This window comes from Nannobrachium achirus, assembly GCF_963921795.1.
Source record: "Nannobrachium achirus genome assembly, chromosome: 5".
Taxonomy (NCBI): Eukaryota; Metazoa; Chordata; class Actinopteri; order Myctophiformes; family Myctophidae; genus Nannobrachium; species Nannobrachium achirus.
Window position 1 is genome coordinate 1382004 of NC_137814.1, and position 26907 is coordinate 1408910.

Consider the following 26907-nt stretch of genomic DNA (forward strand, 5'->3'; position numbering starts at 1 on the left):
GCTTGTTCAGCGGCCAGAGAGTTGAGGCCTAAACGTGTGTGCGTGTGTCAATGTTGATTTTGTTGACTAAAACTATGACGAAAAATGTTTGTCGACTGCGCTTTTTGGAGCCGTGTGCAAAGCACATGAGCTCCCAGTGTACAGCTTTCAGCGTTTGTCCCGTCTAGTGGGAAAAGGTTGTTTCGTTCAGTTCGAACAAGGTTTCAGGCCAGGCCAGGCCAGGCACACACACAAACGCACACACACACACACAGGGGGGGAAGGGGGGGTAGAATTTATAGTTCTAGAACACATAGAATTCATAGATCTAGAACACGTAGAATCAAAAACATAGATCTGGAAGTGCTCAAATTCACGGCTCCACTTCGAACGAAGGTTTGATTTTTTTAATGACGAAAACTAGATAAAAACTAAATAAAAACTAAGCTGTGATGACTAAAACTAAGACTAAATATATTGACAATTTCGTCAACAAAATATAAACTAGACTAAAACGTTAGTGAGGGACTAGTGGAGAAGAGAGTCATTTAATGTTTGGTTGCTCTCAGGTGTTGCGTGCTGAAAACAGCTGATCTACCACATTGTGAGCTTGTAGATCAGCTATTTTCAGCACGCAACCAAGTGTAAAATCAGTCATTACGATGCCATCAAGGCCTGCTAAAATACATTTAGGCGACTAAATCTACTGTAGATTTAGTCGCCCTAACATCTTGTGATATTTAGTCAACTAAAACTAGACTAAAACAAAAACTTTACAGATGACTAAATTATGACTAAAACTAAAATACATGTTATTCAAAAGACTATGACTAAAACTAAATCAAAATTTGCTGTCAAAAACAACACTGGTGTGTGTGTGTGTGTGTGTGCGTGTGCGTGTGCGTGTGTGCGTGCGTGCGTGCGTGCGTGCGTGCGTGCGTCAGGCGGGGGGGTCTCAGGTGATCTTCACCAACCCTCTAGAGATCGTGAAGATCCGCCTGCAGGTGGCAGGAGAGATCACCACGGGACCAAGAGTCAGTGCTCTGAATGTGGTGCGAGACCTGGGCTTCTTCGGACTCTACAAGGTACTGAGTTTAGATATATAGACCCTCTACTAGATATATAGACCCTCTACTAGATATATAGACCCTCTACTAGATATATAGACCCTCTACAAGGTACTATAGAGATCACCACGGGACCAAGAGTCAGCGCTCTGAATGTGGTGCGAGACCTGGGCTTCTTCGGACTCTACAAGGTACTGGAGTCCTGGGGTCCATCATTTTACTCTATTCACATCATTTCCATGAGGGGTCTTCAATCTTTTCAGGCCAGGGACCCCCACACTGATGGGGAGATGGAGCAGGGACCCCCTACCACCTCTTAGGGTGGGGGGGGGTCAAAGCTACAACATATTTATTTTATTTTAAACAGTAATCATGCATACAGTACAAGCTATTCAAATTGAACAAAATCATGATACATTTTCAACATAGATTTGAAGACAAATGACACATTTTGCAGACTCCATGCAGTACCTCCGCGGACCCCCTAGGAGTCGCGGACCCCCTGTTGAAGATGGATAGACCTTTAGAAAGTAGTGGAGCCAGGGACACATCCTTCAGGGGTCTTCAACAGGGGGTCCTCAGAGTTACTACAAGAGGTCCTCCAAATCAAAAGTTTGTGATAGAAACTTTTTTTTTTTTTTTTATATTAACCACTTGAACGCTAATGTCCATATTCTGAGAACTTTAGCCAAAAATAGCAGATCTACAAGCTCACAACGCCTCGTGCTGCGAGGCGTTGTGAGCTTGTAGATTGGCTATTTTTCGGCAAAGAGGTTTGGTGTAGAGGGGAAAAAGAGCAGACTAAGTACAGAGTGAAAGGTCAAGTTTATTAAGTATTGACGGTTCAAGTGGTTAAAGTTATACTATGTAACTTTTTTTATAAAACAAATCTTAAAATTGTCCTAACTATTAAATCGCTAAAGTTTTAGAACCCCCACTCCGTTAATTTCAGCCCCAAAAGCCTTTTCTTTATATGTTTTCTACTTAGCCGTGACAGGGGCGGGATTTCGCGGCAAAATGACGTCATCTGCATCATCCGTATACGTTGTGTATACGTTGGCCAATCACATTGCAGATCATACACACATGATATACTACCGGCCAATCACGTCTCTTCAGGGAATAGCTTGCTTCAACAGCTTTGTTACGCTGGTCTAGAAGTCTAGCCTGTAACTCCCCAACGCCGCTCCGCAGAGGGACACGAGACACCTCTACGGATGCGTGGCGAGGCGGACGCGGTGGTCTGAAGGCCCGGTCCGCGGCGAAAAACGGTCGAAAAAAGCAGACGCGACCGCGGTTTGCTATAACGCTACTGACCACTAGTTCAGCAACTTACACAGTATAACTTTAAATATCTGAAAACACAAATTGACATGAATCCAAAATACACTGATGATTGTGCTGTCAAACAGATAGATATTTAACGTACAACTGTGTGTGTGCGTGTGTGTGCACGCGCGTGTGTGCGTGCGCGTGTGTGCGTGCGCGTGTGTGCGCGCGCGTGTGTGTGCGTGTGTGTGTGTGTGTGTGTGTGTGTGTGCGTGCGCGTGTGTGCGTGTACAGGGTGCTAAAGCCTGTTTCCTTCGGGACATCCCGTTCTCAGCCATCTACTTCCCGGTCTACGCCCACACCAAGTCCCAGATGGCCGACGAGCAGGGCAGGCTGGGACCCCTGCAGCTGCTGACTGCTGGAGCCATCGCAGGTACTCACCTATAATACCCTATACCAGGGTTTTCCCCAAGGGCCAAATCATGTCTAGGGTACCAAGCCGAGGGCCACAACATTGAATCATGTCTAGGGTACCAAGCCGAGGGCCACAACATTGAATCATGTCTAGGGTACCAAGCCGAGGGCCACAACATTGAATCATGTCTAGGGTACCAAGCCGAGGGCCACAACATTGAATCATGTCTAGGGTACCAAGCCGAGGGCCACAGCATTGAATCATGTCTAGGGTACCAAGCCGAGGGCCACAACATTGAATCATGTCTAGGGTACCAAGCCCAGGGCCACAACATTGAATCATGTCTAGGGTACCAAGCCGAGGACCACAACATTGAATCATGTCTAGGGTACCAAGCCGAGGGCCACAACATTGAATCATGTCTAGGGTACCAAGCCGAGGGCCACAACATTGAATTATGTCTAGGGTACCAAGCCGAGGGCCACAACATTGAATTATGTCTAGGGTACCAAGCCGAGGGCCACAACATTGAATCATGTCTAGGGTACCAAGCCGAGGGCCACAACATTGAATCATGTCTAGGGTACCAAGCCGAGGGCCACAACATTGAATCATGTCTAGGGTACCAAGCCGAGGGCCACAGCATTGAATCATGTCTAGGGTACCAAGCCGAGGGCCACAACATTGAATTATGTCTAGGGTACCAAGCCGAGGGCCACAACATTGAATCATGTCTAGGGTACCAAGCCGAGGACCACAACATTGAATTATGTCTAGGGTACCAAGCCCAGGTCCACAACATTGAATCATGTCTAGGGTACCAAGCCGAGGACCACAACATTGAATCATGTCTAGGGTACCAAGCAGAGGACCACACCATTGAATCATGTCTAGGGTACCAAGCCGAGGGCCACAACATTGCAGGGGGCGACGGTGGCGTTCCCGCTACTCCAGCGACAGTTCAGATATTGTCGTTGTCGGGTGAAAATCTTGTATGTCCAAAACCGTTCATTTTGCATTTATCATTTTAAAAATGATTTAAACTAGTGAAAACAGACGATCTACAAGCACACAACGCCTCGCGTTGTTGCTGCTCTTATACCACCATTATTACTGGGGCTGGTGGGGGCCAGACAGTAGCCCCCCCCTATTGGGGAACCCTGCCCTATGCCTATCTCCCAACCCCCCCCCCCCCCCCCCCCCCCCCCTATTGGGGAACCCTGCCCTATACCTATCTCCCAACCCCCCACCCCCATATAGTTTATAGCTGCAGCTGCTGACTGCTGGGGCCATCGCAGGAACATGGTCACCTCCCAACCTCCATATAGTTTATTGTGTAAAAGTACATTTTATTGAATCTTTCATATTATATTCTGGATACATTGGACATGCAGTGAATTATTCCGAACCCTTTTTTGTTAAAGTGGTCCCTGGCTAATACGACAAATATGCCTTAATACATTATAATTGTCCTCTATAACTGCAAAGTAAAATTAAAAACACCTTAAATATTTTATTTCTTCTAGAAATAGCTAATCTTTCACTCAATAGGGGAAATGCCCGTCGCAAGTTGATGATGTCATAAATGTCATGTGTGATCTATCCCTATGGAATTTATGGCATGCATGTGAAAATAAAAACGAACTTAATATTTCCTATGGTTAATATGAGCATCAAATCAATATTTCAAATGTGTTTGAGGACTATTATAATGTATTAAGGCATATTTGTCGTATTAGCCAGGGATCCTTTAAAATGTTGAATTTATACGGCATACAGCTCATGAATATCAAAGGTCCATATTTCACAATATTACAATATTACAGGAGACCAGTCAAAACAAGGATTTATAATAGAGAAATGTCAACCTTCTGAAGTCAGAGTTGATTGAAGTCCAGTGGGAAGTTTCCGCAGTCAGTGATGATTTGGGCTGCTATGACATCTGCTATGCTTTTTTACACAATATTCTAATTTCCTGAGATGGACATGTATGTATTAGGACATTCACCAAATATTCAAATATCAAAGTCACTATTCGACATTGTTCACCAAAGTCGAATATTCACTTTTTTTTCTCCTCTCTCTTTAAAAAATCTATAGTTTATAAAGCTTGGCTAGATAGGAAGTCATAAGAATGAGTTGTCAATGCCCCTGGTGGATGAATGTGTTAATGCTCTATACCAGGGCTTCTCAAACCTTTTTAGGCCGTGACCCCCAAAATAAACATATTTGAACTGGGGACCCCCACCCTGACAAGCACTTGGAATTGTAGGTATTACATTTAATGTGACTCAGTACCGCAGATAAATATTGTGAAAATATTTTCACAATGCTTCACAATGTTCGCCTCTTCCTTACTTAATATTTGACAGTTTGTCCATTTCGAATATTCCACTATTCGAATACTTTGAGGTAGAATAATTCAAATACTAAAAAATCACTATTCGTGAATGCCCTAGTGTCTATATATTTATTTTAAGATATTCTTTCTAGCTGTTCTGCCTCTGGATAGTACAGTAGGCAGACAGTTAACAGGGAGAGAGATGGGGAGTGACAGCAACAAAGGTCGTGGGGACCGGGACTCGAACCCGGCGACACGCTGTCAGGCATCAGAGCCTATGTCCAAATGTGCCTGGACCGCTAAGCCAGCAGGTTAACTGTTCTGCTGCCCTTGACGACGCTCACCGTCACTGAAAGGGTTAATACCATGGCGCCGTTGACGGCGAGGACTGTCAATCTTACTGTATATACAGTAAAGGTATTATTACTTACTGTACGTCGCTCCGGTCCCGCCCGCATCGGTAATGTCCGCGATTTGTTTACAACGCACATCGGGCGTGCACGCGAAGTGAATGTCCTCCATAGTAAATCCATTGAGAGGCCCATAAAGAGACTTCATTTACTCAAAAGTGACATTCTTATACAAAGGATGGTCTCCACTCTCCATACTGTACACAAAAGCTGGGCGCATCCATGTTTCTCTTCTGGGCTCACACTGTCATGTGACTAGATGACGTAATCGTTGCCGTCAAGTGATAATCCAAAAAAACAAAAACAACCCCCTTCCGGCCCTTCAAAATAATAGCGGCGGCCTATGGAGGAAACGGCGTGGCACCGAGGCACCAAGCAAACCTTCAGATTAAGAGGCAGTAGTTGTGTTAAAAGAAACTTAAGAAACGTAACATATTCTCACGGATCAAAGTGTTCTATGGAAGCACGTTCACAGAAAATAGCCGATCTACAAGCTCTCAATGCGTCGTGCTGTTTGGAGCTTTTGAAGTGGTCAAACTAGATGTCCAACGCTTCTGTCATCCAGTTTGGAGCTACAGAATGTAATGCTCGTTCACAACCTTTTTTCACTGACGAAAGCCAAATGAAAACTAAAGTTAAAGTTATACTGTGTAAGTTGCTCAACTAGTGGTCAGTAGCGTTATAGCAAACCGCGGCCGCATCTGCTTTTTTCGGCCGTTTTTCGCTGCGGACCGGGCCTTCAGACCACCGCGTCCGCCTTGCAGGCTCGCCACGCATCCGTGGAGGTGTCTCGTGTCCCTCTGCGGACCGGCGTTGGGGAGTTACAGGCTAGACTTCTAGACCAGCGTAAACAAAGCTGTTGAAGCAAGCTATTTCCTGAAGAGAACGCAAGATGCACTGTGATTGGCCGGTAGTGTATCATGTGTGTATGATCCGCAATGTGATTGGCCAACGTATACACAACGTATACGGATGATGCAGATGACGTCATTTTGCCGGGAAATCCGCCCCTGTCAAGGCTAAGTAGAAAACATATAAAGAAAAGGCTTTTGGGGCTGAAATGAACGGAGTGGGGGTTCTAAAACTTTAGCGATTTAACAGTTAGGACAATTTTAAGAAATGTTTTATAAAAAAAGTTACATAGTATAACTTTAAAGCCAAATAATAGCTAATCTATGATGCATAAAACTAGGACTACATATATTGACAATGTCGTCAACAATTAAAAGCTAGACTAAAATGTTAGCGGAGAAGAGAGTTTGGTTGCACTCGGGTGTTGCACTCTGAAAATGGCAGATCTACAAGTGTTTCAGCAAGTGTAAAATCAGACATTACGCCAACATACTTTTTGTGTCGGAAAAATGTACTGTATCCCCAACTTTCCAACATCCCATCATGCATTGCGCAGAAGTTGCACAGAGCTTCCGGCGCCACAGCCGAGTGTGATCTACAAGCTCACAACGGCTGCATCTGCGACGCGACGTGAGCTTGTATGTCTGCTGTTAACCGGAAGTGTGGTGCAAAACATTCTCCAGTAAATTCCCGCAGAAAGAGGTGGATGTGTTATGATATTTATTTTTCTCTGTGTTTCCCGCCTCCAGGCGTTCCCGCCGCCTCTCTGGTGACGCCCGCTGATGTCATCAAGACGCGCCTGCAGGTGGCGGCCAGGGCGGGGCAGACCACCTACAGCGGAGTCATCGACTGCTTCAGGAAGATCATGAAGGAGGAGGGCTTTAGGGCCCTGTGGAAGGGAGCCGCAGGTACTGTATACACAGAGGGCTTTAGGACCCTGTGGTCCTAACCATACTGTATACACAGGGCTTTAGGACCCTGTGGTCCTAACCATACTGTATACACAGGGCTTTAGGACCCTGTGGTCCTAACCATACTGTATACACAGGGCTTTAGGACCCTGTGGTCCTAACCATACTGTATACACAGGGCTTTAGGACCCTGTGGAAGGGAGCCGCAGGTGGGTGCTCCTTAGCATCGCAACAGCCAGACTCTCCAAAAGGAGAGTCTGGGAGTTCTCCATAGACAACGCTTTACGCCATGACGTAGTTACTCACTTTGACTGACAGGTCCAGTCAGTAGCCATCAGCGAATCAAAACATCGTCGGGAGAACATCAAAAACGTCTTTTCCAGACAGAAATTCCAAAGGTGCAAACTGTTGTTCGTTTTTAAGTTATGAGATGCCGTTGATTTCAGATAAAACTTCGCTTTAATGCAGCTTTTATTTGAGCGTCGGACATGGGGTCCGCCATGTTTGTTGACAAAATGCGAGAGCTGTAGAAGCCGCCCGACCAATCAGGAGCGGTGTGAGGCGGGTTCGCTCCAAATGCAGCCATTTGATCGGAAATTGAGAACCTAAGTTCTAATAAAGAGGCTCGATGGGAGGGACTCCAGACCGAGAAAGGAAGCACATTGGTGATGACGGAGCTCAGGATGGCTTGCGAGGCTAAGTGTTCCTAACCATACTGTACATGCACACAGAGGGCTTTAGGACCCTGTGGAAGGGAGCCGCAGGTGGGTTCTCCCAGCCATACATACTGTATACCAGGGTTTTCAAAGTGGGTGACGGGGCACCCTGGGGTGACGGGGGGGTGACGGGGCACCCTGGGGTGCCGTGACGGCAGTCCAGGGGTGCCGCGAGATAATATGATAATATTTGGAATTTATTTGGACACTTGAAAAAATATTATATATTTTTATATATATTTTTAAAATTATATATAATTTTAAACTTGAAGTACAAAGTTATTTTCAGTCAGTTCTAACCAAAATGGCTGTTATCTCAATGTTTTCCTCACAACATAATGACTAAAATATCATCACTGTCGTGCGGAAACCTCGTATCTCAAAGTTTCAAATGTGTACGTCTTTTGGTAAAGCAAAGCCCTGCTTCATCATACAAGACTGTCGCACAAAACTAGTGAAAACAGCAGATCTTGTGATTTAAACTAGTGAAAACAGCCGATCTACAAGCACACAACGTTGTGTGCTTTAAACTAGTGAAAACAGCCGATCTACAGGCGTTGTGTGCTTGTAGATCTGCTGTTTTCACAACTTGTGTGCGACGGCCTTGTATGGTTTGCGAAAGAACGTACAAATTTGGAGATACGAGATTTCCACCCGACAACGACGATATACTAGTGTTGTTGCTGCTCTTATACCACCATTATTACTGGGGTTGTTGGGGGCCAGACAGTAGCCCCCCGCGGGCCGCAAATGGCCCGCAGGCCGCCTATTGGGGAACCCTGATATAGAAGCTTGGGTTGAAGCGGTTTATAACCGCTTCATATCCTTATATATTTATTGTGCACTGCTAAGCTGGGAGATGTGTTTCTCTCTCTGTCCATCTACTCCCTCTCCCTCTGTGTTGCAAATCATCTCTACATATCTACTAGGGGTGTAACGATACATTTTAACTCATCCACTGCATATGACGAGTTTGACGAGCTATAGTTATGGGTCCACTCTGCTTATGACGAGTATGACGAGTTATCAATTAGCTTTAATTACTATAAAACAAAAAAGTATGATCGCCGATTCGCCGCCCATAGCGCTCTATGGAACGGCCCTATTCACAAAAAACAGATCTGGATGTTCCAGACCGGAAATGGGGGGGCGGGACAACGACGCCTGTATCCTGTCTGCCGAAATGCCATCCGGTTCAATGTTACACAACACCAGCGTGGCGCTCCGTCAGTTTCGCTTTGAGCAATGGAAGGCTGTAGTGTTTTGTTGCTTACCGTGCCTGGATCGTATTGTGAATGGAATCGGTGAACCATCGCGCAATGGATTCGCGCGCGCGCCCAGGTAGGCAAAATCCTGGCGGTGTGGACCATTAGAAGGGTCTTAAAAATAGCGGTGGGTGAGTTAATAGCGATTCGATACATATCACGATACATGGTTGACGATACGATACATGGACGATATTGGTTCATTCATAACGATACGATTCTATTCAATGATTTAAAATCGATATAGTAACTATTTAGCAAAGAAATTAAATCTGTGTGAAAGGTGTGGATAGTGCAGGTTTTTAAGGGAAACATGTATTATTATGGATATAAATAAGTAAACACAGTGATTATCTGCCAAATACATGGACATTGTATATTGACAAACCTGCACCTTGACATGAACCCAGAGATTACACACATTATGTAGCTACAGTATATGGAATGGAAAAGTAATTTAACCCCCCCCCTTTTAATTTTTTTCTTCTTAAAAATGCTAAATACAATGCATGTAAGTAGGTAGTATCGATACAATCGATTCTTTGCACTGCCGATTCGATACGATACAAAATCAAACAATACGATTTGGTTTTAGCTGTTTTTATTTCGATACACTTCGATTTAAAGTTAAGTTAAAAACGATATTTCGATGCAGTTACTATATTGTTACACCCCTAATATCTACATATGCACAGTGTTCAATCACCTTCGGGATTAATAAAGTCTCTCTCTCTCTCTCTCTCTCTCTCTCTCTCTCTCTCTCTCTCTCTCTCTCTCTCTCTCTCCAGCTCGTGTGTTTCGTTCGTCCCCTCAGTTCGGTGTGACCCTGGTGACCTATGAACTGCTCCAGAGATGGTTCTATGTGGACTTCGGGGGAAGGTCAGTTATCAGTATTGTTGCGACCGTCAGGTCGCATTTACTATCAAAACCTCCACCGGCTGTCCGTCCGTCAGTCAGTCCGTCAGTCACACGTCATACTTTTGCCCTGCTCATATCTCCGCAACCGTTGCCAAATTTTGCACACACACTCCTTGCCTGCCAAACCACAACCTCCACCCATCAATTCTCACATGGCACTCTTCTAGCGCCACCATGAGGCCGATTCTTGCAAAACACATTTTTGGACACTGCTCCTACAATTTTTGCCCTAAAATCACGCAAAACGGTACACAGTATGTCTACACTCATCTCATCAAGATGGATCTGTCCCATATAGCGCCACCTTCAGGATGATTTTTTCAAACACATTTTTGGACACTGCTCCTACACATTTTGTCCTAAAATCACGTTGCGACCTGACGGTCGCTTATCTCCCGATTAGGGAGTCTTACTGGTTAGTTTACTATGAAACCGGCAGATCCTACAGATTTTTTCCCATATTCCCTCCTGATTGGCTACCATTGTGTATGCGACCTGACAGTCGCTCATCTCCTGATTAGGAAGTCTTACTGGTGATATGTTTTATTTTCATAAAGATGTAATCTATATCATTTCAATAATCACTCTCCTCTCCTCTCCTCTCCTCTCGTCTCAGCCGTCCATCGGGTTCAGAGCCCGCTCCCAAGTCTCGCATCTCGGAGCCCCTCCCCCCCATCAACGCGGACCATGTGGGTGGCTACCGGCTTGCCGCCGCCACCTTTGCCGGCGTGGAGAACAAGTTCGGGCTGCACCTGCCCAAGTTCAAGTCCTCCGGGGTGGTGTCCATCCTGCCACAAGAGCCCCCCACCCCCGCCCCGGTGCCCGCACCGGTGTCCGCTGCCCCGGTGCCCGCTGCTGTGGTGCCCGCTCCAGCCACAGAGACCCCCCCTGCCCCTTAGAGCCCACCTACCACCCCCCCCCCCCCCCCACCCATCACCCCCTCCCCTCTCACTCTCAGGGTCCTATTGTCATCCTTACTAAACCCTAAACCACTAAACCTCTTTGACTTTGTTTTACTATTTAAAAAAAAAAAAAGCATTTTAAATACCATAATTGCTGGACTATAAGCCGCTAGGGCATTCACGAATAGTGATTTTTTTAGTATTCGAATTATTCGACCTCAAAGTATTCGAACAGTGGAATATTCGACAGGACTGGCCAAACTGTCAAATATTAAGTAAGCAAGAGGCGAACATTGTGAAAATAGCAGATCTACATGCTCACAACGCCTCGCGTTGCGAGGCGTTGTGAGCATGTAGATCTGCTATTTTCACAACATTTATCTGCGGAACCGAGTCACATTAAATGTAATACCTACAATTCCAAGTGCTTGTCAGGGTGGGGGTCCCCAGTTCAAATATGTTTATTTTGGGGGTCACGGCCTAAAAAGGTTTGAGAAGCCCTGGTATAGAGCATTAACAAATTCATCCACCAGGGGCATTGACAACTCATTCTTATGACTTCCTATCTAGCCAAGCTTTATAAACTATAGATTTTTTAAAGAGAAAACAATAAAACATTTTAAAATAAGTGAATATTTGACTTCGGTGAACAACGTCGAATAGTGACTTTGATATTCGAATATTCGAATATTTGGTGAATGCCCTTTAAGCCGCAGCTTTTTCCCCATGTTTTGAACCCTGCGGCTTATACAACAGAGCTCACAAGCTCACAACGTGTCGATGTAGATCGGCTATTTAAAGTATTTTAAAATGTTTTTTCAAAATAGTAAAAAAAAAGTCAAATAAGTTTAGTGGTTTAGGGTTCAGTATGGATGAAAATAGGGCCCATTATCTCTCTCTCTTTAGCGCCTTTCAGACGGTCAGCGGTCGACGCACCTTGATAAAATCATTATTATTTGTGGCGAGTGGAGAAGTTGCGAGACGGAGAGCCAAGCGGGCGTGGAATTCTGGTGAAATTCGGCAAGAGCCGAATCGCCTTTTTTCCCCAACGTGTCTTGTAGTCGTGGCGTTAGGGATATTTCGTGCTAATCAGTCTAAAAGCGCCACATTTTGCACAGATGTAGTCCAGGGCATGCTCTAATGATATAGCTAGGGCGCCCGAGTCGGCGACCTTCGGGGTCGTCACAGCGGCCAAATCAAGTTGGGCTCCCATCGACTTTCTATACAGGAGGAAAATACCCAGAAAAAAATCACTCATCACTTTTCATCACTAAACCATCGTTTTCTGGGGCCATTTATAGCCCAAGGAATGTTTTTTTTTTGCGCAAAACAAATGCTTGCAATGGATTCAGCATCGTGACAAACCCCTAGTTAGACCACTCACATCCTACTTAAATACCCAGAAATACATTTTTTTTTTTCTGGGTATTTTCCTCCTGTATAGAAAGTCGATGGAAGCCCAACTTGATTTGGCCGCTGTGGCGACCCCGAAGGTCGCCGACTCGTGCGCCCTAGCTAAATCATTAGAGCATGCCCTGAGCTACATCTGTGCAGAATATGGCGCTTTTAGACTAATATAGCGTGAAATGGCCACGTTATCTCCCTAACGCCCCCGACTATTGAGCTCATGAGAACGCGAGAACGCCGATGTCGCCTGCCGTCCGTCCGTCCGTCCGTCCGTCCGTCCCAAAGGCGCTTCTTCTCTCCTCGATAGAAAACCAAACATCAACACACAAAAACACACTTCCTTCAGCGCACAAACACTCCAATGACACACACTCCACAACCAAGGGGCCATGAACACACACACACACACACACACACACACACACACACACACACACACACACACACACACACACACACACATACACACACACACAAAGAGTGGTCCAGGGACCCTCATGATTCCTTGAGGAGGGTTCTGTAACTCTGAGAGGGTACAACATGGAACCAAGCGTTGTACATTCTCAAGACTTAAAGGACAACTTTGTTTTTAGTTTTTTTTACAACAAGGGTTCATATTTTAGATTGTAGGAAAGAAAAGATGAGTGTTAAAATGTTTTCATTTACTGCTTTCTATCGTTTTAGACAATTTAGCGAGTTTGATGTCAGTGGATGGGGGCATGCGTACAAGTGGCTAAAGTAAGCCATTTACCATAAGAGGGTTGTGGGTTGTTGGCTGATTTACCACAAATATGAACCCTTGTTGTAAAAAAAAACTAAGTTGTCCTTTAAGGGCTGCACTAAACGGAACCTGATGGTCCATATAATCACTACCACCTGTGAAGGAAAGTAAGTAAGAGGCCCGCTCTGTGTCCAACATGGCCGCCGTTGACGGCAGACTACAAAAGAGGTGCTAAAAAAAAACTCTGCACTTTCATCTCCCGTGTCTCTTTTCCATCATCTGTGTTTTCCTCTGCAGCGTTTGTATAAAAATATAAAGATATATAAATATATATAAATATATATGAAAACCAGAGCCACGGATCCTCTCTTCTCATTGGCTGATTGACCACCTCTCTTCTCATTGGCTGATTGACCACCTCTCTTCTCATTGGCTGATTGACCACCTCTCTTCCTTATTTTCCGCAAGGAAGTTAAAACTAGAAGGAAGGGAAACGCGTGACGCCGTCGGCCGGCCGTTGGAATATTTCTCGTTGAAGCCGTTTGTAGTCGATGCTTCGTCCGCGTCGCACGGGTTGCTTTTATTCGCGACGACAAAACGATCTCTTTCCCAGATACCTATTGACCGAATGCAGGTTACGCAACTTCCTGGTGCTGACGTCACGTTTGAAGGGTAAACCCTGCTAAAAGACCATAGAGTTAACACAGAAATCACACATTTAATGCAATTTCCGAATAGTGAAGTATAAAATACGGCTAGCATGATCAAGAACACAAGATAGTAAAAGGCACAAAGCGTTATAATTTACTTTACCGTTCGAAATAATGATTTGTTGGCTTTAAGTCCAGCAATTTCTGTGTTAGTTTACCCTTCAAAGTTGCCGTCAGCACCAGGAAGTTGCTGATAAATTTGCTGAGTGCAGGTGCGTGGACGGGCCGTGAATAGGGTCTATTACGTCACTTCATCTCCGCGTGACGAACGCTCAACACTTACGACGCGCACACATGAAAAAAAGAGTGAACAATAAATGAAAAAGAAAGCCCTTAACCCTGCAAGACCCAAATGAATTTCTACTGGCCAAAAAAGAAAAAAAAAAATCAGATGGTGTTGTAGGAGTCCTAATCACAGGAAAATGTAATGTTAAAAAATGTATAATGTTTTTGTAAGGTTTTATAACGATAAATCATAATTCATGCTCTAATTTGCATTTTGGGGATATTTTTCACAATAATAACACATGTACATGTTCTAGACATTATAATGATCACGAAAAAAAATATTACAGGCATTTTACTTATGTTTTAGTGAGGAATAGCTTCAGTTAAAAAGTGAGATGTTGTTCGTCCAGACGCTGGAATTTCAACTTCTCTGGGAGGTGTGAATGTCAGCCTCTGTGGGGGGTATTTATATGCAAATATCCTGGCCAATGGCATTGTAATCCTAAACAATAGGATTTAATGGTGTTGTTAATGTGAAAAAAGAACAGGAAAACTAATTATAACATTTTTTTAAAATGATTTAAAAAATGTTGCCAAAAAGCAACGCTGGGCCTTGCAGGGTTAAAGCTGGATGACTGTACATATTGTACATGCTGTACAGACGCACATCCGTTGAAACGACAGCCATTATGTAATAATTGTGATGCGGCGAGGACATCTCAAAGATGGCCGCCACCGGCGGAGAAAAGAACGAGTAAAAGAAACGCGACCCTAAAGTAACCTTTCCACTGTCAGTTTGTTGTACCTCTAATGAGCATTATTGATGACCAGTTATACAAAGATAAAGTTGAAAATGGGTGAAGTGCTCCTTTTTAAGTGTTTTTGCCAATTAATCGGGGGTCCACTTGCAGTACCCTGGTGGTCCACCAGGCGGGCCCCGGCCCACAGGTTGAGAACCTTTGGACGTTGAATCCAAAGTGAAGTCACAGTAAAATAAGCGGATCATGTTGATATGATTCCAACACCATAGAGTAGTGAAGTGTGACGTCATTTACACATCCTACCTGGTTCACGTTTTTCTTCCCCCCCATTCTGAATTCCCATTGACCTTTTTTCAAATGGCGTCATATAAGAACTGTGTTCCAATTATAAACAAATGATCTCAGTGGTTTGACTCATATGGATATGAAGAATCAACTGATGGTGAGAAAACTCTAATGTTACTGTCGCCCAATTAGTTACATTTTCACCAGAAACAGACTGTATCAAATATGAGTGACTGACTATCATAAACCATACAGAGCCTCCTCCCCGACAATATCTAGAAGACTGTTTGTTTATTTTTGGACCACAATGCTTATGAGAGGATTTTAAGATGACTCAATGTTATTCTCCATAGAGAATTACTTCCTTGGAACCGGGGGATGAGCGAGTGATGTCATGACTTCACTGTTCTATGACATACAGTCTTCTTACAGTCGTCATGCGTACAGTCGTACACTATGATATGATATACAGTATGTTAAATGATTCCTACACTATGACATACAGTGTGCTGACAGTCAGGTTCGGACTGGCCGTCTGGCGTACCGGGGCATCGTCATGTGTGCGTGTTACGTTACGGTGATCTTTGGGCCTGGGCGGGGCCACTAAAGTGGAGACGGCCAATCCGTCAGCAGCACCGGCCCCACAGCGCAGAGAGACGTCACGTGATTGGCCCCGCTGGCTTGGCCCAGTAGCCCAATCACAGGCTGTACTGTGGACCCAGGAGTCACACCAGGACATATGACAGCTGATCTACAAGCCCACAACGCGCCGCTGCCTGGATGTGTTGTGGGCTTGCAGATCTTCTATGTTGTTGTGGTGGGCCGGTGTGGGACGAGATGTCTGGGCCCAATTTGTGTGTGCAAGTCTTTGAATATCTTTGACCCGATCTTTTGACTCGACTTCTAAATCCTTCCTCTAAATCATGCTGTTCTCAAACTTTTTCATGTCAAGGACCCCCAAAATGACATTTATTTGGCCGCGGACCCCCATATCAAAATATGTTGTTCCAGGGACCCCCCCAGAAGCAGAGATTTGAGTTACAAAATCTGCTTTGAAAAATATATATTGAAAAATGTGCACACATTTTCACGATTTTTCAAAAATAGCAGATCTACAAGCTCGCAGCGCGGCACTCGGTGCCACGCTGTGAGCTTGTATATCTGCTATTTTTCACTGGTTAAAGCATTCAATAATCCTAGGCCTAAATGGGCCGAGATGCCTGGGCCCAGTTTGTGTCCCAGTCCGGCCCTGCGTCCAGTAATGATACAACATACAGTGTTCTTCCAGCCAATCAGAATCATTCTTACTGATGTACAGATGTAGTTTTTTTTTTCTTTCCTTGATGAACAACAATCATGAATTTAGGAGTTTAATAAATGACATGTTTCAATTCATTCATTGTGTTGTATTATTTTATTGGAAAATGACGAATAAAGTGATGAAATCAAACATTTTACCTGTGTGTGTGTGTGTGTGTGTGTGTGTGTGTGTGTGTGTGTGTGTGTGTGTGTGTGTGTGTGTGTGTGTGTGTGTGTGTGTGTGTGTGTGTGTGTGTGTGTGTGTGTGTGTGTGTGTGTGTGTGTGTGTGAGAGAGAGAGAGAGAGATAGAGCTTTAAGATTTCAGTCGCAGGTCGGGGCGAATTTTTCACTGTCAGACTTTGGGTTCGGTCAGGCTTTGAAGCTGCAAACGTAACTTCTGTGGTAACGTGAGCCGCCTCTCACAACCATGCGTTTCCAAGTAACCCAGCGCCGCCGCCGGACCGTACCGCACATTCCCAAACATAAACATCGGTCGCCCGTCGTGGTATTTTGCGATCGTTCCGATCTTGTTATGAAACACCAATAGCAGACATGTTATGTTGTGTTTGATTACTAGTTCGTAGTGCTCCTATTCTGCCTGTTTCTTTGGTTACCAAGTAGCACTAGCAAGCAACAGGCTAGCCACTAGCCAGCCACATAACACCACTACGTCATCTGCTTTGCTACTGTTGTGTTGGTCAGACGGTGAACCAATCACAGAAGACTGCCTCTTTGGCAACGCCCATCCCAGAAACTGCCTTGGATGAAAGCAGGTTCAGACTGAATAATGGAGTGAAACGAAATGTCAACTCAGGCTGAGTGTCAGGCTAACTGTCAGGCTAACTGTCAGGCTAACTGGACCATTGACGTTGTTTTAATGAGGCCACAGCAGGGACGTGCTGGCCATTGGGAAAAGCAGGACAACTCCCGAACGGCCGGTTCATTCCTGGCCGGTCCAAGCCGGCCATTAGGAAAAAAACAAAATAAAATTGAATTTTATGCAATTCGATTCGATGCGATACGGTGTGATCTGATACATACGTTTAATGAAACATTCATTTTCCATTCAATTAAGAAGCTATAATCTATAAAGTAGCATTGCTGACCTTCAAATAATGGATATCTCATAAAAGGAATAACAGAAAATTGTAAAGAAAGATGGATGACAAATCATTTTAGTATCATGTCATTGTTGTGTTCATTCTAAATAGACACAGACATGTAGATACAAAAAATAATTAATGTAAACTACAAAGCCTACTGACATGGTTTGAAAATCTGTCTCACACACCCATTTCTAAGAGCTTCACTTTAGCAGTTACAGTTGGTCAGGTGGAGAAATATAAAACAAACACACAAAAGGCCTGGCCCTTCAGGCTTCAGTACATGTCAATAATTGTACTTTGCAAAGCTGCTAAAATAACACTGAAAAACTAAAATATTACATCCTCACCAATGCCACAGATCAGATCAATCCTCACCAATGCCACAGATCAGATCACCAAATAAAACTAGTAAAAGAGCCTGCTGTTATTCAGTCAATAAGATCATTTCAAAGAGATCCACAGTAACAACAGCAGTATAAAGTAAGTGCAACATTTGAAGTCTGGCACACATCATGTCTTCTTGTTATCTTATGGCTCTACTGCAGTAGTTCTAAAAAAATAACTAAATCAATGTTGCACAGTTGCAAGCGTCATATACGCACCAGTGTGCTGAGCCGGAACAGGCAGATCTACAAGTTTACAACCCATCCATGCAACATGCTGTGGGCTTGTAGATCTGCGGCTTTCCTGCAGGACAGGAGACGCGTATGACTGCTCTACGCAGAAACCCAAATCCAGATCTATTGGAGGACAGAGCAGGCAGCTTTTTCTTTTTTTTCTTTTCTTTCCGTTGCACTGACTGTGTTAGCAGCGCTCACTTTTGAACTAATGATTTGTAAACGCTGAGTAAGTGAGTTCAGAGTTTCACAGCAGGTTAATTATTTAATGCTGAAATCCAGTGAATCCGATTAATAACTTTAGGACCGATACATCGACCGATACAGCTGCGATTTGGACCGATCCAGGTAAACGCGGATCGATGCAGCCGTATCGCTAGTGTTGAAACAGATAATCGATTCATATCGATCGTTAATAAACATTTTGATTAGAACTGACTGAAAATAATTTATTTCAAGTTTAAAATGAACCCAAATATATTTGTTAAGTGTCCAAATAATCTCTAACTATTATCAAATGATCTCACGGCACCCCTGGACTGCCGTCACAGCACCCCAGGGTGCCCCGTCACCCACTGTGAAAACCCCTGATCTACATCACTGCTGGCAGATACTGTACTCCTGTGAAACAATGAGTTTAGAAAACACAATTTTACTTTTCATCAAAATGTTTTATTTTGTTTCAATAACATCATTGCATTAATTGATGTAACATTGAAGTCACAACGTAAATACAAAATGCATTGGTTTCATTTCCGTGAAGATAAAAAATACTTTCATTAGGATATAAAATAAATGTGAAATTACATTTCATAAGATATAAAATGATAAGATAAACATTTTTTACAATGTTTTCAACATGCTACCATTGTAGTCCATGATCAATAATGTGTTAGGGCATTAACGACAAAGTCGACAAGTCGACTCAGTCGACTTCATTACACAAGTCGACTCCCACCAGAGAAAGACAAAAGTCGAAGTTGAAAAAAAATAATAATAAAAAATTAAAAAAACACTATTGTGAAAATAGCCGATCTACATGCTCACAACGCAAGGCGTTGTGAGCTTGTAGATCTGCTATTTTCCCAATTTCTGCCTCTATATTTGACAATTTGTACAATGTTTAATTTGTCATTTTAGAGGCATTAAAAAGTCCTTAAATTGTCACTTTAGAAATGTGCAGATACTCTATACACTTAAACTTTATGTTGGTTTGTTTACAGTTGAGTGAGAAAAACAATAATTCACACTAAGTTAATCATCTGGGGACCCCCAAAAAATAATTGGGGGGGTCGTGTGTGATGTGATGACGTCATCAAACGATAAAGTCGACTTCAACTCAACTTTTTACTGAGTGGAGTCGACTTGCAAAAATCACGAGTCGTTAATGCCCTAACTGGCCTGGGAACGTCTCGGTATACTCCCAGAGGGAGTGGAGGAAGTTGCGCAGGATAAGGAAATCTGGAAGTCTCAGTTGGAACTGTTACCCCCGCGACCCGATTCCGGATAAGCGGTTGAATATGGATGGATGGATGGATGAAATAATAATAATAATGATAATAATAATAATCTGTTAATACTTTGTGCCACAGACCACATTTTTTACAAGATTTTGACTATTTTGGGGGAAAATAGCCGATCTACCAGCTCACTACGCGTTGCCATGGCAACGCGTAGTGAGCTTGTAGATCGGCTATTTTCAAATGGTCAATATATAAGTATTAATGGTTACAGTGGCTACAGTGAATTTGATGTACATGAATGTTGCTGGGGACCCCCCTGGAACCCCCTCAAGGACCCCCGGGGACCCCACTTTGAGAACCACTGTATTCATGATCTATAAATCTGTACAATATTCATGTTTAAATGTGTTAGACACACAAAGCCCCCCCCCCCCATCGCTATGGAAACCAAACCATATTGATTATGCAACCCCCCCCCCCCCCGTTCACCCCCTTTCTTGATTATTACTTTATGACACAACACACTTTCTGTCTGTCCTCACACCCTGTCTGTCTGTCTGTCTGTCTGTCTGTCTGTCTGTCCTCACACAGACACACTGAGGAGTCAGGGTCAATATAGAACCCAGCATAGAGAGGTTCAGTGAATGTTTTCTGGACGGTGTACAGGTGTGTCAGTGTGTCTGAGGACACTGTGTAGAAGGACAGAGTCCCAGCAGGACAGTCCACAAACACTGCTGCTCTGTTGACCTCCTGACCCCTGTGACCCCCTGCTGCTCTGTTGGAGTCAGAGGGACGGAGAGGAAGGGCAGTCATCCTACTATTGTGTGAGACAGCGTAACCGTCTCCATGGTGAACATCACCACAGCCCAGACACCAGGACTGCTCATTCCCTCCAAGCTGACAGTCCTCACCCTCTCCTTTCCTGTTGATTCCTCTATAGGTCAGTGCTATCTCAACCTCTCCACTCCACTCTACCTCCCAGTAAGAGCGTCCAGTCAGACCCTCTGTACACAGAACCTGAGGCTTTCTATCAAACCTGTCGTGATGATCAGGATATGATTGATCCTGTTTCACCCACGTCGCCTTCCTGTTGTTGTCAGACAGAGAGAGCTTTCTGTGTGCTGTGTTTGTGTCCAGAGTGAGACGATGGGAATCTGATGAGAAAACAACACAGTAAACATTAAACACACACACACACACACGCGCACACATGCACGCACGCACACACACACACACACACACACACACACACACACACACACACACACAGGCGTGCGCGCGCACACACACACACACACAAAGCAATAACTGATGCGCTGTGAGCTTGTAGATCTGCTATCTTTAAATAGACAACATGTAAAATATGGATGAAGACATTAAAATGAGAGTGATGCTGTTTCATCACATTTTGCTGGGGACCCTCTGGAACCCCCAAGGTCCCCCTGAAATCCCCCAAGGACCCCCTGGAACCCCCAAGGACCCCCTGAAACCCCCCAGGGACCCCCTGAAACCCCCCAAGGACCCCTGGAACCCCCCAAGGACCCCTGGAACCCCCAAGGACCCCCAAGGACCCCCTGAAACCCCCCAAGGACCCCCTGGAACCCCCCAAGGACCCCTGGAACCCCCTAAGAACCCCCTAAGAACCCCCTAAGGACCCCCTGGAACCCCCCAAGGATCCCCTGGAACCCCCAGGGACCCCCTGGAACCCCCCAAGGACCCACTGGAACCCCCAGGGACCCCCTGGAACCCCCCAAGGACCCCCTGGAACCCCCAGGGACCCCCTGGAACCCCCAAGGACCCCCTCTAACCCCCCAAGGACCCCCTGGAACCCCCCAAGGACCCCCTGGAACCCCCAAGGACCCCTGGAACCCCCCAAGGACCCCTAAAGTTTTAACCACTTTAACCCTTCATTGACTGGTGTCTCTCAGGGCTCTATACTTGGTCTGTTCAGTTTTTTTCCTCCACACTCAAAATCTTTGTTGAAAATAGCTGATCTACAAGCTCACAGCACGTTGCAGTGCAATGCGTTGTGAACTTGTAGATCTGCTATTTTAATGTTCATGCATGTCCAACATTGGGATGCAAGGTTTAACCCTCTAAGGCCCAAAAATAGAAATACTTGAAAAAAAAATGAAAAAAATCAGATGGTGTTATAGGAGTCTTATTCAGAGGAAAATGTTTTTGTAAGGTTTTATAGCCATAAATCATAAATCATGCTCTAATTTACATATGGGGGATATTTTTCACAATAATAACATATGTACATGTTCTAGACATTCTAATGATCACCAACAAAAATAGTACAGGCATTTTACTTATGTTTTTGTGAGGAATAGCTTCCATGAAAAAGTGAGATGTTGTTCGTCAAAACTCTGGAATGTCAGCGGGTGTGAATGTCAGCCCCTGTGGGGGGTATTTATATGCAAATATTGTGGCCAATGGCATTGTAATACCAAACAATAGAATCCAATGGTGATGTTTAGGTGGTAGGGGGAGCTAAAATAAAATGATTTAAACCTTTTTTTGGATAAAATACAAACGTTGTAATATTACAACAGTGGGCTCTAGAGCAGGGCTACTCAACTTAGGAAGGCTCAGGGGCCACTCAGCAAAATACCAAAGGTCCAAAGGGCCGCAAGCTAAAAATGACGGTCCTATTTTGGACGTTTACAATGATTTTGTAACAGACTTCATGACAAGCCTAATAATTAAGGAACCACACAGAAAACAGACACATTTCTATCTATATAAGCCAGGCCAAACCTTGTTGAACCAAAATATTGTCATGGATGGAATGATGAAATGATATAATGTTATCAAATTATATTTATTCACACAATGTGATGTGGAAATGAACAGATCTGGTTGAATCATTTTGTAACTGCCCCTTGGAAACAAATAGCACTGAGACCAGACTAATATACACAACAGTTCTATGGTCTGGGTATGTGAGGCTAGTGAACTGGCAATGTCAAGGTATTTTTTCTTAAGCCAATAAACTCCTTTGAATTGAATTGAATAATTGTAACAGAGTGCAACAATTCCTTGAAATAATATCCTTGAAATAAAATTAAGTACTTCTTCTTTTGTAACTTTGAAAATGTGTAACAGAGTGGAACAATTCCTTGAAATATCCTTAAAATAAAATTAAGTCCTTCTTCTTTTGTAATAAATAAAATAAAATAAAAAAAAGTCTCTTTGGGGTTTTGGAGAAAACATCATCTCACTTCAGCTGCATGTAGCCATGGCCTGACAGGCTCTTATTGATCCAGACCTGTAAATACAGTAAAAGACACACAAAGAATCATGAATATGCTATATTTCAGTAATATTACTGACAGGCTGTTATTGATCCAGACCTGGCAGACCTGTAAATACAGTAGTAAAGGCAAACACAACACATATTGTTAATATTATCATGTTACTGCTTGCATATTAAAAACTATTAGTTTCATAAATCAGCTATAGGCCTACTTACTTAATGTGAAACTTGAGTCTGCATATCGGCCACTAATTGCCCCAGGTCTGGCTGGTATGCAGAGGTTGCGGTGCGCAGACAGTCGTGCAGGTGCCTGTCAGTGAGAGCGTTGCGCTGTTTTGACTTGATCATTCCCATTGTTGAAAAGGCACTTTCACACACATAGGTTGACCCGAAACATGTCAGAATCTTCTTTGCACAAAGAGAGACAGTGCTGTAGGAAAGTCCAGCTACATAACGCATCCAGAAATCCACCAGGGATTCATCCTTATAACTCTGCTTCAAAGCGTTATTGTTTTTCAATTCAATAAGTTCCTCTTCAAATCTTTCCTTTGAAACCCCAAACCTGTCACAGTGCTGCTGGGAAACATCACTCACATCGGCGCTGTATGGGTTTTCCACCATGCTTATCACTGGCATGATCACTTTTAGGTCAGTGAAACGATTTCCAAACTCAGTAGCAAGCTCATCGAGGTATGCGACACACATCGCTGGCTGAAAGGAGACACTGCGTAGCTTGCTGATATGAGGCACACTGGCTTGTCTTTTACCTCCACGAAAGCAAACTCTTCCTCCCATGTTTGTTGAAAGACGCGGTGTTCGTCTGAAATCTTTCTTTTGCTCTTCGCCATGTTTGCTGACAGACCGGCGAGATACCACTGTTTTCTGTGTGCAGTGCACGCTGTCACTGTTTGTGTTTGCACTTCCTCGTACGGCAGTGTCGTCGCGTGCCGAACGCGCGGCTCTGCAAGTCCTCACCGCGTCATGCATTCAACACTTGTGGGCTTGCAAATCGTCTATGTTTGGCGCGGAACACTGTCGTGCAACTAAGTATAAATCAGACATCAAAACAACACACCCACTGCATACGCATCATCGCCCTCTTGAGGAGATTGTTAGAAATTATTTATTCACACTGAGAAATGCTCGGTTCACTCTGAACATAGAAAAATAATATTTTTATTGGTATGATCATGACGGGCCGCACAGACAGGCGGCGCGGGCCGCATGCGGCCCGCGGGCCGCGGGTTGAGTAGCACTGCTCTAGAGGGTTAAATGGTTTAAAGAAGGTTCTTTGAGGAATCATTTGTGGTTGAGAGCTTGTAGATCTGATATTTGGTGTAGAGGGAAACAGAGCCCTGATGAACTCCAGTCAGTGACGTGGGTTTAAGTGTTTAAAATACACACTAAAATCATTAAGATAATGTTTTATTCATTATAAATCACTTCCAGATTGCAGCTTTAATTAACCACGCGAACACGCGACCACGCTCCACACGTCCCAGACTCTTCTCCCTTCAGACAGGCAGGCAGGCAGGCAGGCAGGCAGGCAGGCAGGCAGACAGACAGACAGACAGACAGACAGACAGACAGACAGACAGACAGACAGACAGACAGACAGACACTCACGTGTTGTAAGGAGTTGAGGTTTAATCCAGTGTTCTCCTCCATGATTCACACTGTAGGAAATAGAACAACAATTAATCAATGTCTGAGTGTCTAACACAACACCTACCTGACACTATTATCTCTCTCTCACACACACACACACACACACACACACACACACACACACACACACACACACACACACACACACACACACACACACACACACACACAAACCTCCTATGAGACTAGTTTCAGCCTCTGTGCGGGACGGCACATTAATCTAATCATAAATCTATATTTATTTCATTTCTACTCTGCTGGAAAATCACAGGATGAACGAGGACTAGTTCATCATCCTGTGGGCTCACATGAAGAAAGGATGAAGGATGAGGATTGTGGTGGTGGTCTTGTACATCTAAAGAAAGGATGGATGGTCTTGTACATTGGACGTTATGGGTGAAGCCCCCTCCCACCTGGCCAGCCAGTTCAACATTGTAAGGAAACACTGCACTAACCAACATGGACACAGTCCAAGTCTACTCACTTCAGAGTCTCCAGTGCAGCAGAGAGCTTCTTCAGACCAGAGCCTCCTAAGTGGCTGAAGTTCAAGTCCAGCTGTTTCAGATGGGAGGGGTTGAAGGTCAGAGCTGAAGCCAGAGAAGAACAGCCTTCCTCTGTGAGCCCACATCCTGACAACCTGCAGAGAAATCCATATTTAAAGGCCCAGTTCAGGGAATTAAGCTATTTCTTTATAGACACATTTTATATGTAGAATATTAATTTCTGAAACACAGTTAAAAGAATTGGAACTTTATATTGCAGCATTGTGATATAAGACTGCTTTACGTTTTTTAATCATAACTGGGGTGTCATATTTTAATGCTTGTCACCGTGGTGCGCAATCTGCGCATCACGGTGATAGCTATTCATTAATTACATTTGATAGGCTGAATAGCCTATGAGATCAGTTACTAGGCAAATTCCTCCCTTCTTCCAGCTAGCCTGGTCGCTAACGTCCACACTGTTGCTGTAACGTCCACTGTTGTTGTCCCCCCCCCACACACACACACACACACACACACACACCCCACACCCCCCACACCCCCCACACACATACACACGCACGCGCGCGCGCGTGTGAGTGCATTAATCCATGCGCCTCCACGGAGTTTAGCTGCTGCTAGCCTGCTAGCATTAGCCACGTCCCTCTCTCTACAGTAGCTAGATCTGTGTGTGTGTGTGTGTGTGTGTGTGTGTGTGTGTGTGTGTGTGTGTGTGTGTCTGTCTGTCTGTGTGCGCATGCGCGTGCGTGCGTGTGTGTCTGCTGTCTGCACGTCCTGTGACGACGACACGAAACACTGGAGAGTGATATTTTACTTGAGTAAAAGTATCACTACTACTGCAAAAGTTTTCAAATCCATCAAATATTTTGAAAATAGCAGATCTACAAGCTTGACACATTGTGAGCTTTTTTCTTTTCTTTTTTTTTATTTGGAAAAAAAATATATAGCCTACTCAAGTCAAAGTACCTCAAAATTATACTTAATTAGAGTACTTGAGTAAATGTACTTGGTTACTTTTTTGAGTAAAAGTACTTTTTTAACACCCCTGAAAACGGAAGCAGATACTTCCATGAGTGGGCGTGGCTTCATGCTGTACATGGGCCACGCCCCTACAGCCCTTGGCAAAAAGGCCAGAAAAATATGTATTGGACTTCACACATTTTTGAAACATAATTTTTCAAAAATTAAGATTTTTTCATCATTCAAATTTTGTCTGTTGGTTAATAATACATTACTCTGTTGTATGACAAACTGGGAATACCCTTGTTATCATCTTTATTTGACTGAACACCCCCTTTAACAAAGTGCTGTTGATGTTCAAGTAGAGATCCACACAGAGAGAAAACACTATTTATTTACCTCAGGATCTGCAGTCTACACTCTTCACTCTTCAGTAGAGCAGAGAGTTGCTCCACTTGTGATTCCTGCAGGCAGTTGAAACTGATGTCCAATTCTCTCAAATGGGAAAGATTAGAGCTGAGAGCTGAGACCAGGATGTTGAATCCTGTCTGTGTGATGTTACAGCCAGCAAGTCTGAAATGACACATTATAGATCTGGATGAGTTTTGGAGTAGAGACCAAAGAGATGGAAAGAGAAGGCAGGCAGGAATAATGTGAAAGTACATCATCTTAATGGTAAACTTCCAACAGGCAGCTAACTGACAGGAAACAGGCAGAAGACAACAGATGATCTAACAAACTGACTGAGAGGTTACCAGGTGTATCACAAGCATTAAAGTTTTAAATCTCAGATATCAACCTTATAGACAAAATGAAACAGTCAGAGACTACTGGTGGGCTGGGGAACCAGCAAACCTTCCAGACTGAGTTT

At 44.1% G+C, this 26907-nt stretch overlaps 2 protein-coding genes across 2 annotated transcripts in view; one reads left to right on the plus strand and one right to left on the minus strand.

Moving 5' to 3' along the window:
• The window catches only part of LOC308286160 (electrogenic aspartate/glutamate antiporter SLC25A12, mitochondrial-like), a gene marked incomplete at both ends in the record, with an annotated part of 74880 nt that extends 63838 nt beyond the window's left edge, over positions 1 to 11042 (plus strand). The window contains 5 exons of the mRNA XM_080727116.1: positions 924 to 1064; positions 2610 to 2748; positions 7083 to 7241; positions 10014 to 10104; positions 10760 to 11042. Coding sequence (XP_080583242.1) covers positions 924 to 1064; positions 2610 to 2748; positions 7083 to 7241; positions 10014 to 10104; positions 10760 to 11042 — 813 coding nt within the window. The remainder of the gene's footprint in view (positions 1 to 923; positions 1065 to 2609; positions 2749 to 7082; positions 7242 to 10013; positions 10105 to 10759) is intronic.
• A 4718-nt stretch (positions 11043 to 15760) lies between these two features.
• Positions 15761 to 26907, minus strand: part of LOC308286161 (uncharacterized protein) — a gene marked incomplete at its 3' end in the record, with an annotated part of 28924 nt that continues 17777 nt past the window's right edge. The window contains exons 9-13 of the mRNA XM_080727117.1: positions 26436 to 26609; positions 25058 to 25210; positions 24532 to 24581; positions 20231 to 20797; positions 15761 to 15867 (exon numbers count right to left, since the gene is read on the minus strand). Coding sequence (XP_080583243.1) covers positions 15761 to 15867; positions 20231 to 20797; positions 24532 to 24581; positions 25058 to 25210; positions 26436 to 26609 — 1051 coding nt within the window. The remainder of the gene's footprint in view (positions 15868 to 20230; positions 20798 to 24531; positions 24582 to 25057; positions 25211 to 26435; positions 26610 to 26907) is intronic.